We start from the raw sequence: 21,087 nt of genomic DNA, 5'->3' as shown, positions 1-21,087 counted from the left end.
CTCTGGGAACAAGCAGCCATGTTGTGTAATGATCAGTAAGCGAGCTGTAAAATGACTCACTGCCTGATTGAACAGATTTTTTAGCAGCAGTTATTCCAGTAGCAGCTGCTGCTGGAGGCGCTGCTCTCCCAGTTGGCCCAGTATAAACAGCGTGCCGGTCCGCAGGAGCAGCTGGGAGTTGGGTTTCCAGGTCAGCGGAGGAAAGTTTCCGCTCTGATGCACAGGAAAGATTATTTCTGGTTTTCTGCAGCTGGAAGCCGGTTTGGATCCGCGATGCGTTTTGTGAAACGTAGGTTTCATCCCAGAGTAACGACATTTATCTCTACTGTCCCGTTTATGGAAACGGACCAGCTGGGAGGTTTCTGAGGCGGGTCCAAATGCAGACACGATGGACATGAAATAATGTCAAGAAGAAGAGCAACACGGCTCTGTTTGCCTTTCTGGTTGTGGGTCGGGTCCAGAAGCAGTTCTGCTGTGAACAGTCTGGTTCTGGAGGAACCGTGTTCTGGTTCTGGAGGAACCGTGTTCTGGTTCTGGAGGAACCGTGTTCTGGTTCTGGAGGAACCGTGTTCTGGTTCTGGAGAACCCGTTCCCCCTAAACTCATGGTTGCTATGGTGATTGGCACCGTTTTTTTCAACTTAACGAAATCACAAATGAATTTATTCAGCAGGTTAATTGATGTGTCGCCTTTATAAAAACAGCTGTGTTTCTGTTTTGATAAAAAGTTTGCTGGTTTTCACTTCAGAAAGAAGTCATCAGATTTGTGGCTCTTTTTTTGTCTTTTGCTAGTTGCTAGCGGTGTCTGAAAAGTTGCTACATGTTAGCAGCAGTGCTTCCTGACCACGCCCCTTGGGGTCTCTTGGCTCCTCCCACTTTGCTGACGGGATTAGTGACCTGTAAAGTTAGTGCTCGCCATGGTGATTCCCATCAGTTTGTCTGTAGATTTTCCTCATGCACAAACCGGGCTCAAACAGAACCTTCAGGTCCAGTTTCTCCAGAACCAATCAGCTGACTTTAATGGGAGTGTGTGAAAGTGGGCGTGGCTCTCTGTGTTCTGGGCTCTGATTGGGCAGGAACCTCTTGCAGTGGCTGGAAGGAGAACTGAACTGAAGAGGGTTAAATCCAGAAGGGTCTGAAGATTTAATTGGGTCAGAACCAACATCATCTGTACGCTGGACATTCTGGGGAAATTCAGGAAAAAACTCAAAGTTAAACAGTAAAATGGATCAGAATGATTAAACTGAATGATGTTTCTGATGTTTTTCAGAGTGTCTTTTGGAGTAATAACTTATTGTTGACATGCAGAGCTAAAATAGATTTATTATAATGTCTTGATCTGTGCTTAAACATGTAATGTTGACATATGAGGCAAACATTCATGTTTAATCTCTTAATGACTGAGTCAGTGGAGTTTTAAAGGGTGGCCCTGAGACGCTGATCCTTTAAAACGATCAGCTTTTATGGCCTGTGAAGCTCAGCTAATGGTTGAGGTTTACAGTAATTGCTCTAATAAACTCTGGCAGCATACCAAATCCTAAATCACGCCAGTCTGAGTCTAAGGCTGCAGCAGAGAGCTGCAGCAGAGAGCTGCAGCAGAGAGCTGCTGCAGAGAGCTGCTTCAGTGATCTGGCTTCACAGACGCACAGGCTCTGCCTTCATTAAGGGAGGGTTACCTGTTAAACCACAGGGTGAAGCACTGAGCATGCTCAGTAAGTGTTAGCACTCTATAGGAGTTAGCGCTCTGTAGGAGTTAGCGCTCTGTAGGTGTTAGCACTCTATAGGAGTTAGCACTCTATAGGAGTTAGCACTCTGTAGGAGTTAGCGCTCAGTAGGTGTTAGCACTCTATAGGAGTTAGCACTCTGTAGGAGTTAGCGCTCAGTAGGTGTTAGCACTCTATAGGAGTTAGCCCTCAGTAGGCGTTAGCGCTCAGTAGGTGTTAGCACTCTATAGGAGTTAGCGCTCAGTAGGTGTTAGCACTCTATAGGAGTTAGCGCTCAGTAGGCGTTAGCGCTCAGTAGGTGTTAGCACTCTATAGGAGTTAGCGCTCAGTAGGTGTTAGCACTCTATAGGAGTTAGCGCTCTGTAGGAGTTAGCGTTCAGTACGTGTTAGCACTCTATAGGAGTTAGCGCTCAGTAGGCATTAGCACTCAGTAGGTGTTAGCACTCTATAGGAGTTAGAGGTCAGTAGGAGTTAGCGGTCTGTAGGAGTTAGTGGTCAGTAGGTGTTAGCACTCTATAGGAGTTAGCGGTCTGTAGGAGTTAGTGGTCAGTAGGTGTTAGCACTCTATAGGAGTTAGCGCTCTGTAGGAGTTAGCGCTCTGTAGGTGTTAGCACACTATAGGAGTTAGCGCTCAGTAGGAGTTAGCGGTCAGTAGGTGTTAGCACTCTATAGGAGTTAGCACTCTGTAGGAGTTAGCGCTCAGTAGGTGTTAGCACTCTATAGGAGTTAGCGCTCAGTAGGCGTTAGCGCTCAGTAGGTGTTAGCACTCTATAGGAGTTAGCACTCTGTAGGAGTTAGCGCTCAGTAGGTGTTAGCACTCTATAGGAGTTAGCGCTCAGTAGGAGTTAGCGGTCAGTAGGTGTTAGCACTCTATAGGAGTTAGCACTGTAGGAGTTAGCGCTCAGTAGGTGTTAGCACTCTATAGGAGTTAGCCTCAGTAGGCGTTAGCGCTCAGTAGGTGTTAGCACTCTATAGGAGTTAGCGCTCAGTAGGTGTTAGCACTCTATAGGAGTTAGCGCTCAGTAGGCGTTAGCGCTCAGTTGGTGTTAGCACTCTATAGGAGTTAGCGCTCAGTAGGAGTTAGCGGTCAGTAGGTGTTAGCACTCTATAGGACTTAGCACTCTGTAGGAGTTAGCGCTCAGTAGGTGTTAGCACTCTATAGGAGTTAGCGCTCAGTAGGCGTTAGCGCTCAGTAGGTGTTAGCACTCTATAGGAGTTAACGCTCTGTAGGAGTTAGCGCTCTGTAGGTGTTAGCACTCTATAGGAGTTAGCACTCTGTAGGAGTTAGCGCTCAATAGGTGTTAGCACTCTATAGGAGTTAGCGCTCAGTAGGAGTTAGCGGTCAGTAGGTGTTAGCACTCTATAGGAGTTAGCACTCTGTAGGAGTTAGCGTTCAGTAGGTGTTAGCACTCTATAGGAGTTAGCGCTCAGTAGGTGTTAGCACTCTATAGGAGTTAGCGCTCAGTAGGTGTTAGCACTCTATAGGAGTTAGCGCTCAGTAGGCGTTAGCGCTCAGTTGGTGTTAGCACTCTATAGGAGTTAGCGCTCAGTAGGAGTTAGCGGTCAGTAGGTGTTAGCACTCTATAGGACTTAGCACTCTGTAGGAGTTAGCGCTCAGTAGGTGTTAGCACTCTATAGGAGTTAGCGCTCAGTAGGCGTTAGCGCTCAGTAGGTGTTAGCACTCTATAGGAGTTAACGCTCTGTAGGAGTTAGCGCTCTGTAGGTGTTAGCACTCTATAGGAGTTAGCACTCTGTAGGAGTTAGCGCTCAATAGGTGTTAGCACTCTATAGGAGTTAGCGCTCAGTAGGAGTTAGCGGTCAGTAGGTGTTAGCACTCTATAGGAGTTAGCACTCTGTAGGAGTTAGCGTTCAGTAGGTGTTAGCACTCTATAGGAGTTAGCGCTCAGTAGGTGTTAGCACTCTATAGGAGTTAGCGCTCAGTAGGCGTTAGCGCTCAGTAGGTGTTAGCACTCTATAGGAGTTAGCGCTCAGTAGGTGTTAGCACTCTATAGGAGTTAGCGCTCAGTAGGTGTTAGCACTCTATAGGAGTTATCGCTCAGTAGGCGTTAGCGCTCAGTAGGTGTTAGCACTCTATAGGAGTTAGCGCTCAGTAGGTGTTAGCACTCTATAGGAGTTAGCGCTCTGTAGGAGTTAGCGCTCAGTAGGCATTAGCACTCAGTAGGTGTTAGCACTCTATAGGAGTTAGAGGTCAGTAGGAGTTAGCGGTCTGTAGGAGTTAGTGGTCAGTAGGTGTTAGCACTCTATAGGAGTTAGCGGTCAGTAGGTGTTAGCACTCTATAGGAGTTAGCGCTCTGTAGGAGTTAGCGGTCAGTAGGTGTTAGCACTCTATAGGAGTTAGCGCTCAGTAGGTGTTAGCACTCTGTAAGTGTTGGCGCTCAGTAGGTGTTAGCGCTCTATAAGAGTTAGCGCTCAGTAGGTGTTAGCGCTCTATAAGAGTTAGCGCTCAGTAGGTGTTAGCACTCTGTAAGTGTTGGCGCTCAGTAGGTGTTAGCGCTCTATAAGAGTTAGCGCTCAGTAGGTGTTAGCACTCTGAGTTAGCGCTCAGTAGGTGTTAGCGCTCTATAAGAGTTAGCGCTCAGTAGGTGTTAGCACTCTGAGTTAGCGCTCAGTAGGTGTTAGCACTCTGTGTTAGCGCTCAGTAGGTGTTAGCGCTCTATAGGTGTTAGCGCTCTGTAAGTCTTAGCGCTCTATAGGTGTAAGCAGTCTGTAAGTGTTAGCGCCCAGTAAGTGATACTGTCCTTCAGCGCCTCCCTAGTGGCCGTCTGGCTGTGATGGGTCCAGGAGGCCTTCCACGTGTTCCTGGGTTTGGGCCACATGGCAGCAGGAGATTCTGATTCTGGCCCCACATAAGGCCCGGTGAGCTCAGCCTGCTGGCCGGAGGTTCTTACTGTGGAGTTCGGACCCGTTCAGAATCTCACCTGGGTCTCGTTACGGAGGTTGTAGGGGAAACGTGCGTTGCGGGCCAGAATCCCCATGTTCCTGACAGATTCCCAGGTTTTATCAAAACGCAGTAAACATGGCTCCCTGAGCAGCTTCTTGGCTCGGCGTTTCGATCGAATCGCCTCGGAAACTCTGACGTCCTCCAGGACCGTCTGGGTCCGGAGGACCGTCTGGGTCCGGAGGACCGTCTGGGTCCGGAGGACCGTCTGGGTCCGGAGGACCGTCTGGGTCCGGTGGACCGTCTGGGTCCGGAGGACCGTCTGGGTCCGGAGGACCGTCTGGGTCCGGTGGACCGTCTGGGTCCGGTGGACCGTCTGGGTCCGGTGGACCGTCTGGGTCCGGTGGACCGTCTGGGTCCGGTGGAGCGGAAAACCTCCCAGTCAGGATCATGTCTGGGGTTCTGCAGAGTGATGTAACAGGAACCTTCCAGAACATTGCTCACAGAACCCGGTCCTCTGGCCCTGGTTCTGCTTCTCCTGTTAACACTTCAGAACTGGTTCTGAATAAAGTTTCTTGAAGTCCATTGAACCCGGCAGAAGCATTCACATCCTTTGGTCTGAACAGAATTCTGCTTCCCAGCAAAGTTCCTCCAAACATTCAACCGATCCGTTTTGGTTCCATTGGATCCGTTTTGGTTCCATTGGATCCGTTTTGGTTCCATTGGACCCGTTTTGGTTCCATTGGATCCGTTTTGGTTCCATTGGACCCGTTTTGGTTCCATTGGATCCGTTTTGGTTCCATTGGACCCGTTTTGGTTCTATTGGACCCGTTTTGGTTCCATTGGACCCGTTTTGGTTCCATTGGACCCGTTTTGGTTCTATTGGACCCGTTTTGGTTCTATTGGACCCGTTTTGGTTCCATTGGACCCGTTTTGGTTCCATTGGACCCGTTTTGGTTCTATTGGACCCGTTTTGGTTCTATTGGACCCGTTTTGGTTCTATTGGACCCGTTTTGGTTCCATTGGATCCGTTTTGGTTCCATTGGATCCGTTTTGGTTCTATTGGACCCGTTTTGGTTCCATTGGACCCGTTTTGGTTCTATTGGACCCGTTTTGGTTCCATTGGACCCGTTTTGGTTCCATTGGACCCGTTTTGGTTCTATTCCTGGAGTTTGGATCGGTTCTTGCCGTCTGTTTTCAGCGTTCAGGAACAGCAGAAGTTTTGCAACGATGGTTCTGTTTGGGTTTTCTGGCTCCGCTGTCCACTGTATGACATCATTCTTTCCATTTTAAAGATATTTTCATCTGCCAGAAGATCTAACTGGTTCCTCTGTTTTGAAGAGACGATGGATTTAAAAATGTTTTTGGCCACTGAGGAACTGGAAGACTGTGACTTTAAGCTTGAAAACATCTGGGATGGGGAGAGAGTTTCACCAAACGAACAAAATCAGATCTAGAACAAACATTATGTTCAGTTTTCAGGCCCAATGTTGATTAAGTTTAGTAAAACTCAACATGCTGGTTTCAGAGGCTGGACCCGCCAAGAACCTGGTCACCAGCGATGTCAGCGCCTCCAGCTTCAGGGCCTCCTGGACCGCGGCGCCCGGAAGGGTCCAGGCCTACAAGGTCTGCTGGAAGTCCCTGTTCTCTGGGGAGCAGGGGGACAAAACTGTCCCAGGGGACGAGACGTCCACCGTCCTGGACGGTCTGAGTCCAGAGACCCGCTATCAAGTGTCTGTGATCGCCGCCTATGACCACAAAGACAGCGAGCCGCTGACCGGGCTGGAGACCACGGACGGTAAGAGGCTCCGCGTGTAGCTACATGTTAGCTGGCTCAGTATGTAGCTAGATGTGTAGCATGCTAAATACTTAGCTTCAAGCTAAATGAAGCAGAAAAAGTAACAGCAAACATTAAGCTAGCTGCATCGAGCTGAAACCAGAGACACAACCATAGAGTTTATTTTCTAATAATTATGACTTCCATAATTTAATGTTGTGATTGTCATGAGTTGTAGTTAAGATGCTTCTTTAAAGGTGTCATTTGTAATGTTTAACTTGAAAATTTAACAGCAATAATTAGCATTATTTAGCCTATCATAAAAGAGAAGACTGGGGATTAATAAAGTCATATTTTTACGGCGATATTCATTGTTTTATAAATGACACACCGACAAACTCAATATTTAGTTACCAAGCTAAATATTTAACTTCAAAGATTAGTTTCAAATAAAGGTTTAGTTCAAAGCTAAATGTTTATCTCTGAGTTCATTGTTTAGTTATTAAAGTAATTATGTAGTTTGAACTTACATCAAATTTCCAGGTCAAAACCTAAATTTTTACTTTGAAGATGGTTGTTTATCAAGCTAAATATTTAACCCTGGGCAATTAGCTTTGAGCTAAGTATTTAGCATAGCAGAAAGTACCATTAGCGCTGTAATGTAGCGCTACGCAGAGCTAATGCAGTTGAACATGTTAGCATAAATAATTGCTGTGTATTTTCTCTCAGAGCGCGGCTAACTCCCCTTCTTTAACAACCCTGCTGCTAAGCTAACCAGCTGTCAGAAAACCTGGAGCTGCTGCTGCGTTTCCACAGCTCTGCCTGGTGAAAAAATGTCACTAGCAGGCTTGGTGCTAATCACATGCATTCATATGAATCTATAATTTAACAGATATTATACCAAATCAATAAAATATTCATATTAATAATAAATATTGGTCCTGGTCAATGTTCCCTCTAATGTTTCATGTGTCTGGGCGTACACACAAGCTTCCTGAACACACTGAGGACCACTGTGAGCATCATCAGTGTACACGGCGTGGCCACTGAGGACCACTGAGCATCATCAGTGTACACGGCGTGGCCACTGAGGACCACTGAGCATCATCAGTGTACACGGCGTGGCCACGCACAAGTATCATAAATCTGGGATCATAGAAAGTTGCATGGCTTATTAAAAAAATCAAATTACATCAGCAATTTTCATTGGTTTGCTTTTAATTTAAGTGATTTGCTCAATTAAAATAATAAAGGAAAGAAAACATTGCTGTTCATGAGATGCATGCTATAAGTAAGAGTCCTGCTTCAGCCAGGGTGAGAAATGAGACATTACACCTTTCAGACATAAATGTTTGTTCATATTAAAACATTCACGTTTTGCACAATGAAATCTTTTCTGTAGCTTGTGATGCAGTATAAATTCTTGTAAAATATTTAATTACAGTTTTTTTCACGTCTGCCCTTCTCACTTCTCCAGTGGTTGTTCACTTAGCCCAGGTTGATGGTCAGTCTGCTTCTTGCTTTATGTGCTTGAATTCAGCATATTGACTGATAATGGCCTCCATAATCTGTGGGTGGAGGAGAATGGCCTCATACTTCTTTGCCAGTGTACAAATGTCTGCTTATCCATAGTCAAAAGTCTGAACTCAACATTTCAGTATCAAATGCAGACCATTCCTTTCATTTGATTTGATTCCATTTGATCTTAGAAGAAGTGCATTTCTTTTTTTTTACTTTGGCTTGGTGAGTGGATGTCCCACTAGACATGATAAGCTGATGGCTTTCACGTTTCTTAACTCTACCGCTCTATTCTCACCTGCACGGCCATATGACCAAGGCACGTAACCCACGTAGCGAAAGTGAACCGTATCGTATCATTGGCTGGATTCCTGTCACTCACTGAGTTCGATCGCAAAGTAGTACGGAAAAAAAAAAAAAATATTGGTCCATAGTCAAAACTGATGTCTGAGCTCAATGTCCACTTTACGTTGGACTTTATTTTATGCGCTACATAGATTTTCTTGTGCACTGAGAAGATGTGAGCAGTGCGCAGGCGCAGCTTAGAGGGAACATTGGTCCTGGTGTTGTGTAGATAAGTTTTCTCACACTGTGCGTTAGCTCCTCATGATGGGACACACTATGTAGATTTTTGGAAAAAAAGGTCACTCTGATCTATTTTATAGGAAATTCATAACATTAAATTTGTAAAAGTGTATGAATACTTTCTGGTGATTAACTTTTTGAAAACAGACGTATTATGAGCTTTAAGAGTTAAAAAACTGCAGCTGAGAGAAGTTTAGAGTCTGACTGTGTCTCCCAATAAAATCCTTCCAGGATGAAATGAGGCATTTAGAGACCGTGGGAGCAATAACAGTCCATACCGCAGCGTTCCCCCGCAGAGCTTCTTAATCACTTCCAGATGCATCACAACGCCTCAGCTGTTCCAGGTCCATTGCTCAAAACCTGGGGACATTAACCTGTCCCGGTTAATGTCCCGCTGCAGCCTGAGGGAGAGGACGATTTCACCAGGGCCAGTACTTCATGCAGAGAACTGAGGATCTGTGGTGTTTGTGTCCCCAGCGTCTCCAGCAGCCAAGACTCTGAGGGTGTCCCACGAGACGGAGCGGACCATGAAGGTCACATGGAAACCGGCTCCGGGGAACGTCCTCAACTACCGTCTGAAGTACGTCTCCGTGGACGGAGGCAAAGAGGTGGTCCTGAAGCTGCCAGGGACGGCGGCGTCCACCGTCCTGAAGCGCCTGCAGCCCGACACGTCCTACAGCGTCTCCGTCCTGCCCGTCTACAAGCGCGGGGACGGAAAAGCAAGGCAAGGAGTAGGAACGACACGTACGTTGGTCCGAGATTCAGCCTCACCAAGAGACACGTCCACAGAGACACATCCATAGAGACACAGAGACACGTCCACAGAGACACAGCGACACGTCCACAGAGACACAGCGACACGTCCACAGAGACACACATCCATAGAGACACGTCCACAGAGACACACATCCATAGAGACACGTCCACAGAGACACACATCCATAGAGACACGTCCACAGAGACACACATCCATAGAGACACGTCCACAGAGACACATCCATAGAGACACGTCCACAGAGACACACATCCATAGAGACACGTCCACAGAGACACACATCCATAGAGACACGTCCACAGAGACACACGTCCACAGAGACACGTCCATAGAGACATATCCACAGAGACATCCTCAGAGACATGTGTCCACAGAGCCGTAGAACTAGATACTGTAGATCCGGGTGGCGTCTCTGTCCTCCTGTTTGTCATCAGATGCTGCAGGAATCAAAGTTTCTCTGGTCAGACGTCCGTCTCCGGTTCTGGAAATGTTCTGCGATTCGGCTGCTTTTTCTAATCCTTTGTCTCTACAGACAAGTTGGCAGATTCTTTATTCCCAGGCCTCCTCTGTGCTCCTCCCGCCCAGCAGGAGGTCCTGATTCCTCCTCCTCTGTCCCTTGCAGTGCCGGCCTTCAAGGCCCCCAGGAACCTGCTGACCTCTGAACCCACTAAGACCAGCTTCAGGGTTTCGTGGGACCCCGCTCCGGGGGACGTGCGGGGCTACAAGGTGACCTTTTACCCCTCTGGGGACGTCGTGGACCTGGGAGAGCTCATGGTGGGTCCGTACGACAACACCGTGGTTCTGGAGGAGCTCAGGTACGCTCACCTGGTTAGAAAGGCTCATAAGTATACATACAGGCTCTGACGTGTCCCACTATGTGACTTTTATAACAAATATTTGCCTCTTATGATAATAAATTCAGCTACACGGTCAACAAGTCATCGCAATAAACAATAATAATGTTGTTTTGAGAGCATTTTCCAGCAATCAATACTAATTATTAATGACAATAATTTGATTGTCAAAGATCAATAAACTTTAAACTAATAAACATTTAACTGGAATTGGAAAACATTTTAAATATCCAGAATAAGTAAGTAAATATGCAATAAATTATTAAGTCGATGTTAACAAAATGATGTCTTTTGCTGTCTGCTAGTTGACAGCTGGCATGAATGCTAAGGCTAATTAGCATAGCCACAGTTCTTCTGAACAGTAAGTGGTTTCTCCTCCGTTAGCATGTTTAGCAGCAGCAGCATAAGGTTGGTTGACAGCACTCAGCCCCACCTCTTGGCTCTGATTGGTTGTTTTTGGTCCAGGTCTTAGGACAGCAAACCAAACTGTCATGATGTGGTGAAATGAATATGTAAAAAAGCTTTTTTAGTTTTTAATAAACCTTTCAAATGAAGAGACCTGCTTCCTTTTCATCTACCAGAGGTCAGAGCTTTGGGATCATCTCTCTGTGTTCATTGTTCCACTTGATGCTGATGCTGCCACCGCCGTGCCTTACAGCTGCTCCTCTTTAGTTGGACTCCAAACATGTTTCCTGAAAGTTGATGATTTTTCATCCAGAGAAACGGTCGGCGTTTCTCTGGATGAAACGCCGACCGTTTGGTCATCCTCATGGTGTGGCTTGGTGGTGGCAGCATCATGCTGAAGGAGTGGGTCCGGCTGGGTTCTGAACCCAAACAGTGATTGGGATGAAAGTTTTCCTGAAGCTCCACTCCGCTCTGTCAGGGAACAGGAAGTGATGTCATTTGTCTCCCTGCAGGGCGGGAACCAAGTACTCTGTGGCTGTTTTTGGGATGTTTGACGGCGGCGTGAGCTCGCCGCTGGCCGGGGAGGAGAAAACCACTCTGATGGACGAACCGGAACCGGAGCCTCTGGATCCCTCCGGTAAAACCAGATCATCCTCCTCACGCCACTTCCTGTCAGAACCAGGTGCTGCCGCTTCACTTCCTGTCTCTGGCCATCTGCCGGGCGGTTTCCTCCGGTCAGGCCAGTTGGTTTGGGGATTGCTGATTGAAACTTGGTGCAGATTTCAGGTTCTGCTTTAAAGTGCTTCCTTTAGCATTGATCTGTGGCCTATACAAAACATTTTTTGCACAGCGCCATTCTTACATAGCAAGCTTTTTTAGGGCCTCTGTCTCTTTAAATCTAAAAGAGCTGCTGCTTGCTACGCCCTCAACTCAATGTTTACACCTAAAAATGGCTGCAAATAGATGTGCAACTTTACAACTGTACATCTTTGAAAAGCATCAGTGGAGCCTCCTGCACAACCACACAGAAAGCAGCAACTCAACAAGTCCAGCAGCCATTGTATAGTGAATACCAGCTGACCAAACATGCGATCCAGCTTGGGTTGCTAGGTAACAGGCTGTGTGACCTAAGAGGTTTTTGAAGCGGCTCGTTTTCCAGAAACCAAAGAAGGTGAACTTCCTGCCATGAAGCAGCTGGGTGTTCTTTAGAAGCAGTTTGAACTGCACTCATAAAAACAAGCAGCTTTTGTTAACCTCCAGTTAATCTGAAGCAGGTGAGCTGCTGCAGACGCAGGATTTTGTTTCTCAGTGCTCCTCATGTATGGAAACCCTATAGGGCCAAAAAACATGCAGCATTTCATTTATATGTCACATGTAAAGTTTTTCAACGTTCATAACTTCAAGCTAATCACAGACGATTAGTTTTCAAATAATCAAAATACTGCCCCTAGTGGCCAAAATGATTAAACAAAGCTTTCGCTTTAAGAAAAACAGAAGTGTCATATAAAAATACATTATTAAGCCTACAAATATGTTCACTCTTTACTCAGGAGGGACAATATAAAATATATATATTAGTGAAAAATGCTTAAAATCATTCATTTTCTTTATTTGACGTCTCGTTTGGAGAGAATGTAGAAAAACTAAAGGAGTTTGTTTTTATTACTAAAACATTTTTTTGTTTAAATCAGAATAGTTTCCGTCCTGACTGGACGTGTGTTTATGTGATGATCCTCAGACCGCTGGATCTGCACCAAGTTCCTGTCAGATGCTTCAGACCTGCTGCTGCTTTCAAGCTTTACAGGAAACTGTGGGGTTGCTGGTTCTGTTCCAGCGGCGCCAGAGTGACTGCAGAGCGCCTGGTTCTGCAGGGCAGAGCGGCAGCGCTGTGTGTAACGCCAGGCGTCCGGCGGCGTGCCGTCCTGCAGAGGGACGAGCCGATGTTTTCTCTCTTGCAGGTCTGTGAAGGAGCGCCGAGCGTTCGCCGCTGCTGCAGGACAACGCGGCCGACCTGCTGGACACACCGGACCTGCTGCAGCAACATGAACTGTCACTGCTTTATATGATGTCACTGAATCATCTGTAAAGTGATTGGTTGTGATCTGCAGCTTCTCTTCTTCTCCTTCTTCTTCTTCTTCTTCTCTTCTTCTTCTTCTTCTCTGGGATTACAAAAATCCCACAGCATTATTCACACACTGTCATGCAGAGAAGACAGTTTAAACAGATCAGAGAGGAATCGTCTCATTAAAGACGAGTGAAAATCTTTAGAATGATCCAACATGGCGGCTGAGATCCTCTGAGCTCCAGTGAACCGACCGGTTCTAGTCGGCCCATGTGACGCCGGCTCGCCTCGTGTCTCTGCAGACAGCCAGTGCCGGACGTCGGCGAAGGCCGACATCGTCCTGCTGGTGGACGGCTCCTGGAGCATCGGACGCATCAACTTCAAAACCATCCGCAACTTCATCGCCCGCATGGTCGGCGTGTTCGACATCGGCCCCGACAACGTCCAGATCGGTAACCGCCCCTTGCCTTCATGCCGCCGTTTGAAGCTTAGCAACATTTTGCAGCGTCAGAATAATCCCAGGATAATCCCAGAATAATCTCAGAATAATCCCAGTATAATCCCAGTAGAATCCCAGAATAATCCCAGAATAATCCCAGTATAATCCCAGAATAATCCCAGAATAATCCCAGTATAATCCCAGAATAATCACAGTATAATCCCAGAATAATCACAGTATAATCCCAGTATAATCCCATAGGTCCTTGGTTCGGTCAGCAGATTACTCATCATCAGGACGTTCAATCATTCAGTTAAAGATACTTTATTGATCCCAACATGAATCGTAGCTGCTGCTGAAGCTTTACGTTTCCACTTTGATGCTTCAACATTTCAGAGCCGAAAGTCATCTGTATAGAAAAGGTCAGAGGTCAGGGGTCGGGGTCAGGGTGTTGTTGTTAACTGATGGTTCTGTTTGTCCTGCAGCTTTGGCCCAGTACAGTGGCGACCCGAGAACCGAGTGGCACCTGAACACACACCCAACCCGAGAGTCACTGCTGAAGGCCGTCAACGAGCTGCCGTACAAAGGAGGGAACACCATGACAGGTGAGGGAACACCTGGAGGAGGGAACACGGGGGAGGGAACACCTGGAGAAGGGAACACCATGACAGGTGAGGGAACACCTGGAGGAGGGAACACGGGGGAGGGAACACCTGGAGAAGGGAACACCATGACAGGTGAGGGAACACCTGGAGGAGGGAACACGGGGGAGGGAACACCTGGAGAAGGGAACACCATGACAGGTGAGGGAACACCTGGAGGAGGGAACACGGGGGAGGGAACACCTGGAGAAGGGAACACCATGACAGGTGAGGGAACACCTGGAGGAGGGAACACGGGGAGGGAACACCTGGAGAAGGGAACACCATGACAGGTGAGGGAACACCTGGAGGAGGGAACACGGGGGAGGGAACACCTGGAGGAGGGAACACCATGACAGGTGAGGGAACCTCTGGAGGAGAGAACACGGGGAGAGGGAACATCTGGAGGAGGGAACACCATGACAGGTGAGGGAACCCCTGGAGGAGGGAACACGGGGAGAGGGAACACCTGGAGAGGAAACACCATGACAGGTGAGGGAACACCTGGAGGAGGGAACACGGGGGGAGGGAACACCTGGAGGAGGGAACACGGGGGGAGGGAACACCTGGAGGAGGGAACACGGGGGAGGGAACACGGGGGAGGGAACACCTGGAGGAGGAAACACGGGGGGAGGGAACCCCTGGAGGAGGGAACACCTGGAGGAGGGAACACCTGGAGGAGGGAACACGGGGGGAGGGAACACCTGGAGGAGGGAACACCTGGAGGAGGGAACACCTGGAGGAGGGAAACACGGGGGGAGGGAACCCCTGGAGGAGGGAACACCTGGAGGAGGGAACACCTGGGAAATGCTTTAAGTAATAGAAACAGAATTTCTTGAAGAGGTTTACTGAAGAAAGGCTTAGAAAATCCCGAATCGGGAGAATTTTTATGTTACAATTTTGACCTTAATCTTAAAGTGCAGATTTTTAAAAATTCTGTACTTTGAATTCAAAATGTAACTTTAATCTAAAAATGACGATTCCAAGGTTAGGATTTTGACATTATTCAGAATTTTGCCACTGATGTTAAAAATTGCACTTTATTTTTTATCAGTTTTGTTTTATATTTCAGAATTCTGAGATTAAAATCAGAATTGTTCTGAATGCTGAGTTTTAGTGTTGGCGTTGAACTGTAGATGAAGCGTTTTTGACAAGCAGACTTTATTGGCTCTGCAGCACCTCTTCTCTGACCCGGTTCATTCTCTGGTTCTGGTTCTGACTCAGTGAAAGTGACGCAGAGGAAGTTCTGGCTCCAAGCAGAACCGGGTGTTAAATGTTGCCACATGTTGGTTTTATGGCAGCGCAGGACGTTTTCATGGCGGTGATTTATTTTCTCTGAGAATGAGTTAATTATGACCCGGATGTTGTCGGTGTTCTGGATGTTCTGGTTTGTCTGGTTAACCTGTTCCCTTTTTGGACCGGCACTGCCGGTTCTGTTCAACAACATTTAAAATAATCTTTCCAGTCTGCTGCAGTTTGACAGCCGGATTAAGATGGTGAATCTCCTTCAAACCTTCAAAATAAAAGTGCTTAACATATATATACCATAAAAATATAATATTTTTGCTTAGATTCCGACGACATGGACAAAAAATTATCACAATATTCTAATTTAACAATTTTTATAATTAGTTTAAATACAAAATAAAGTTTCAGTTAGTAGAGCTAAAGTTTATGGTAAGTGCTTTAGCATTAGCTCCTGTTACGTATCATGTTGGTGTAGCGCTTTAGCGTTAGCTCCTGTTACGTATCATGTTGGTGTAGCGCTTTAGTGTTAGCTCCTGTTACGTATCATGTTGGTGTAGCGCTTTAGCGTTAGCTCCTGTTACGTATCATGTTGGTGTAGCGCTTTAGCGTTAGCTCCTGTTACGTATCATGTTGGTGTAGCGCTTTAGCGTTAGCTCCTGTTACGTATCATGTTGGTGTAGCGCTTTAGCGTTAGCTCCTGTTACGTATCATGTTGGTGTAGCACTTTAGCGTTAGCTCCTGTTACGTATCATGTTGGTGTAGCACTTTAGTGTTAGCTCCTGTTACGTATCATGTTGGTGTAGCGCTTTAGCGTTACCTCCTGTTACGTATCATGTTGGTGTAGCGCTTTAGCGTTAGCTCCTGTTACGTATCATGTTGGTGTAGCACTTTAGTGTTAGCTCCTGTTACGTATCATGTTGGTGTAGCGCTTTAGCGTTAGCTCCTGTTACGTATCATGTTGGTGTAGCGCTTTAGCGTTAGCTCCTGTTACGTATCATGTTGGTGTAGCGCTTTAGCGTTAGCTCCTGTTCAGTTTTCTGCTTTAAAATGTGATGCTTTATGAATTTCCTTGTTTGATAAATGCTGCATTCTTATTGGTTGAGCATAATGACCTATAGATCAGCGTCGACAGAGTTTTCCTGTCAGTCCCGGTTCATTCGTTGGGCCACTACTCCTTGCACAGGAATGGCTCTCCGCTACATCCTGCAGACCAACTTCCAGCCGTCGGTGGGGATGCGTCCCGACGCCCGGAAGATCGGCGTTCTGATCACCGACGGGAAGTCGCAGGATGAGATTGTCGAGAACTCCCAGAGCTTGAGGGACAGCGGCATCGAGCTGTACGCCGTCGGTGAGCGCCGCCATCCCCTCTCCGGCCGCTTCCTGTGATCAGGCGGAGCGGATCTTTCATCGTGTTCTCTGCAGGCGTGAAGAACGCCGACGAGAACGAGCTGCGCTCCATCGCCTCCGACCCGGACGAGATCCACATGTACAACGTAGCCGACTTCCGCTTCCTGCTGGACATCGTGGACGACCTGTCTAACAACCTGTGCAACAGCGTCAAGGGCCCAGGTAGGACGAGCCGGGGAACTAATGTTCCCCCCTAACTGACGGCGTGCAGCTGACTCCGCCTCACTCTGCCTTCAGATTCTGGTCTCGAGCTGGGCCCGCCCACTGACCTGGTGACCTCTGAGGTCACGCACTACTCCTTCAGAGCCTCCTGGATGCCACCAGAGGTCCCCGTCGAGCAGTTCAGGGTCACTTACAGGATGGCCGCCGGAGGCCCCACCATGGAGGTGAGCTGCAGCCCGGCCCGGTTCTGGATCCGCTTCTGAACTGTGGAGCAAACCGGGTCTTAAAGCACAGGAACAGTCAATCTGCTGGCAGGCAGGCAGGCGGCGAAAACGTCTGACTGCGTGCGACTTAACGAGCGGCCTCAGAGCTCAGGGATAATTAAACCTCTTCACTTTTAGTGAAAATGTTTTCCAAGCTGTTCCTGGTTTTCCAGCAGGAATTCTGAGTAAATCTTGTCGTTAAATGACGTAACGGCTGTAAAAGCAGGATTCCTGACACATCACAGATGAGTAACAGCTGATTCTTTCCCTTTAGTCTCTAATCAGCTTCATTACAAACACATGGCTGTTTGTCAGCAGCAGGAGTGAAGTCACTTCCTCCACCAAGCTGGACGGATTCTCCCAGCGGCGAGTTTGAGTTACAGCAAAGTTGTTATGATGCCACAGAAAACTGTAATAATCCTGGACAAAGTTGCAATATCGGCAGAATTAACTCTTAACATGAAAATAGTCATGAATACATGAGAAGGTTTTTATCCTCAAAGCATCTGTGACGCCATGCTGGGGGTTGAAGTGACGCGTCGCTCCGTTCCAGGTTCTGGTGGACGGCGAAGTGACCACCACGGTTCTGGAGAACCTGACGCCACAGACCCAGTACGTGGTGAACGTGTTCGCCGTGCTAGAGGGCGTCAGCAGCGAGCCTCTGAAGGGAACTGAGACCACCTGTGAGTGTTCACCCCGTTTCCAGCTCTCCTCCAATCAGCAGCCGCTCACACAGGAAGTTAGCGTCATGGCTCATAGCTAGCCTCTTCCTGCTGCTCTTATGGGTCGGGTCGGTTCAGACGACCAGGTGAACCCTGACCCAGATGGACTCTGGTCAGTTATCACTGCTTCAGGTTATATAGACAGTGCTAATCACAAGAGCACTCCACACTTCTCAGATTTGTTCACTGGAGTTTGTTTGGACCAGAACAAACTTTAAAGGGTGTGAAAACTTAACTTTTCTAACTGGTTTTAACTGGTTCTAGCTGGTTCTAACTGGTTCTAACTGGTTCTAGCTGGTTCTAACTGGTTCTAACTGGTTCTAGCTGGTTCTAACTGGTTCTAGCTGGTTCTAACTGGTTATAGCTGGTTTTGATTGGTTCTAGCTGGTTCTAACTGGTTCTAGCTGGTTCTAACTGGTTCTAACTGGTTCTAGCTGGTTCTAACTGGTTTTGATTGGTTCTAACTGGTTCTAGCTGGTTCTAACTGGTTATAGCTGGTTCTGAATGGTTTTAACTGGTTCTATCTGGTTCTGACTGGTTCTAACTGGATCTAGCTGGTTCTAACTGGTTATAGCTGGTTTTGATTGGTTCTAGCTGGTTCTAACTGGTTCTAGCTGGTTCTAACTGGTTCTAGCTGGTTCTAACTGGTTCTAACTGGTTTTGATTGGTTCTAGCTGGTTCTAACTGGTTCTAACTGGTTATAGCTGGTTCTGAATGGTTTTAACTGGTTCTATCTGGTTCTAACTGGATCTAGCTGGTTCTAACTGGTTATAGCTGGTTTTGATTGGTTCTAGCTGGTTCTAACTGGTTCTAGCTGGTTCTAACTGGTTATAGCTGGTTCTGAATGGTTTTAACTGGTTCTATCTGGTTCTGACTGGTTCTAACTGGATCTAGCTGGTTCTAACTGGTTCTAGCTGGTTCTAACTGGTTCTGACTGGTTCTAACTGGATCTAGCTGGTTCTAACTGGTTCTAACTGGTTCTACCTGGTTCTATCTGGTTTTAACTGGTTCTAGCTGGTTCTAACTGGTTCTAGCTGGTTCTAACTGGTTCTAACTGGTTCTAACTGGTTCTAACTGCTAATAGCTGCTTCTAGCTGGTTCTAACTGGTTATAGCTGGTTCTGATTGGTTTTAACTGGTTCTATCTGGTTCTGACTGGTTTTAACTGGTTCTGTCTGGTTCTAACTGGTCCTAACTGGTCCTAGTTGGTTCTAGCTGGTTTTAACTGGTTATAGCTGGTTCTGATTGGTTTTAACTGGTTCTATCTGGTTCTGACTGGTTTTAACTGGTTCTATCTGGTTTTAACTGGTTCTAGCTGGTTCTATCTGGTTCTAACTGGTTCTACCTGGTTCTAGCTGATTCTAACTGGTTCTAGCTGGTTCTAACTGGTTATAGCTGGTTCTGATTGGTTTTAACTGGTTCTATCTGGTTCTGACTGGTTCTAACTGGTTCTAGCTGGTTCTAACTGGTTCTAACTGGTTCTAACTGGTTCTAACTGGTTCTAGCTGATTCTAACTGGTTCTAGCTGGTTCTAACTGGTTATAGCTGGTTCTGATTGGTTTTAACTGGTTCTATCTGGTTCTGACTGGTTCTAACTGGTTCTAGCTGGTTCTAACTGGTTCTAACTGGTTCTACCTGGTTCTAGCTGGTTCTAACTGGTTATAGCTTGTTTTGATTGGTTTTAACTGGTTCTGTCTGGTTCTGACTGGTTCTAACTGGTTCTAGCTGGTTCTAACTGGTTCTAACTGGTTCTAGCTGGTTCTAACTGGTTCTAGCTGGTTCTGACTAGTTTTAACTGGTTCTGTCTGGTTGTTTCCCCCAGTGCCTCTGTCTCCTGCGAGCAACCTGAAGGTTTACGATGAGACGTCCAGCAGCATGAGGGTGAGCTGGGAGGCGGCGGCCGGAGCGAGCGGCTACCTGCTGCTGTATCGCTCCATCAACGCCTCGGAGCCTCAGCAGGAGCGGGAGGTGAGACGCTTCAATCCCATTGAATCCGCTTTCACCCAACTCCCGTCCGGTTGGTGAGGTGTGAATGCTAACTGACCTCTGACCTCTGGTCCTCCAAACCTCAGTCTGGGTTTGGTTTGAATGTGAACACCAAGCGGACCAGAAACCACTACAAACGCTAGACGTGGACTACAGCGCAGGGCATTCTGGGTAAATACAGTTGCGCTCAGTGTCTTCAGGTGTTGGTGCAGCGCCCCCACTGGCAGCACGTTGCTAATGTTGACCCAGTTGAACCGACTCTACAGGAAATATCACATAAACTCAGTTGGGCACATGTGAAACTCTCCAGCTGTTACTTGTTTGTGCTATAAAATGGAAATATATGATACCGGCCCTTTAAGAGGAATCATCGCTCAGAAATCTCTGAATTGGATTCAAGTCTTTTCCAGGTTTGGATCCTGATGGAAACAGAGACAAGAGAACAGAAAAAAACATTTACATTGTTCTGCTTCCAGAGTGGAGAGTGTGTGTGTGTGTGTGTGTGTGTGTGTGTGTGTTTGTGTGTGTGTGTGTGATCTGGCTGATGTCTCTTATGAGCTGCAGAAGTGTAGAACCTGGTTCTGTAGTTTTCTTCTTGGGTCCGTTAGGGACACGAGGCGGTTCTGGCGCCGAACTACGCACGTGTCCCGGTTCACATCTGGACTGGGTCGGCCCATCACCGCTGGGTGGGTCGGGTTACAGCTTCCAAGTGGAAGTGCAGCTGCAGAACCAGAACCGGCCGCTTAAAGAGACGGAGGGATGAGCTCATGTTCTGACGGGCCGGGTCAGAACCTCTGAGCGCTACCATGCAGCCATTTCCTGATTCTTCCCGTCGCTCCTTTGCTGCTGCCGTCCCTGAGCAGCTCAAGCTGACCTTGACCTTCTGGATGACCTTGATAAGTAAAGCCAGCTGAGGTTTCTCATTTGGTTTCAACCACAAAACAACATAGAGGCAGTGAATCTCTTGAGCATTGGTTGCTTGGCTAAAAACCTGAGATGTGGGAACCTGAGACGTGGGAACCTGCCTGAACTTCCTGAGGATTTGCAGGTCTGATCTTCTGTATTGTGTCCGAGTTCTTCCTTCATCGTTCTGTTGCATTCGCCCTGATTCTTTCTGGATCTGGACAATGTTTCCGTTGATTTCACAGTTTGTTTAATTGAGGCAGATCTTCTGTGTGGCTGCAGCACTGATTACAGACATAGTAACACAAATGAAAGAATGTGTGTAGAAACAATTAAAATATTGAACAATGAATCCAGTTCTGCTTCATTTCATCCCGTGCTGAAGCCGCATTAAACTGAGAATGAAAAGGTGAGTCCTGGCTCTGCGTCAGACGCTCTGAGCCTCTGGGTTTCACTTCGGTCCGTTTGTCTCTGCAGGTTCGCGTTGCCGGAGGCGTGACGAACACCCAGCTGCTGGAGCTCATCCCCAACACGCAGTACGCCATCACACTCATGGCTCTGCACGGCGAGGCCACCAGCGAGGCCCTGGAGGGCCGCGGGGTCACCTGTACGTAACCCGGTTCCGGTATCATCGGGTCGCTAGCAACATGGCCGCCTCTGGGGGGAAATGGGTTCGGACCCAAAACCTCCAGCAGCTCCACGCAGATCAGCCGCTTAACT

General features: G+C 47.4%; 1 protein-coding gene across 1 annotated transcript in view; it reads left to right on the top strand.

The window, feature by feature from the left end:
• The window catches only part of col12a1b (collagen, type XII, alpha 1b), a 107,017-nt gene that overhangs the window by 38,036 nt on the left and 47,894 nt on the right, over nucleotides 1–21,087 (top strand). Inside the window, 12 exon segments of the mRNA XM_055022999.1 lie at nucleotides 6,150–6,419; nucleotides 8,979–9,245; nucleotides 9,899–10,091; nucleotides 11,048–11,172; nucleotides 12,900–13,049; nucleotides 13,522–13,641; nucleotides 16,109–16,273; nucleotides 16,348–16,494; nucleotides 16,570–16,718; nucleotides 17,311–17,440; nucleotides 19,301–19,446; nucleotides 20,845–20,974. Coding sequence (XP_054878974.1) covers nucleotides 6,150–6,419; nucleotides 8,979–9,245; nucleotides 9,899–10,091; nucleotides 11,048–11,172; nucleotides 12,900–13,049; nucleotides 13,522–13,641; nucleotides 16,109–16,273; nucleotides 16,348–16,494; nucleotides 16,570–16,718; nucleotides 17,311–17,440; nucleotides 19,301–19,446; nucleotides 20,845–20,974 — 1,992 coding nt within the window.

Source organism: Poeciliopsis prolifica, unplaced genomic scaffold (genome assembly GCF_027474105.1).
Source record: "Poeciliopsis prolifica strain line A6 unplaced genomic scaffold, Auburn_PproV2 SCAFFOLD094, whole genome shotgun sequence".
NCBI lineage: Eukaryota > Metazoa > Chordata > Actinopteri > Cyprinodontiformes > Poeciliidae > Poeciliopsis > Poeciliopsis prolifica.
This window is presented reverse-complemented; position numbering and strand designations above follow the sequence as displayed.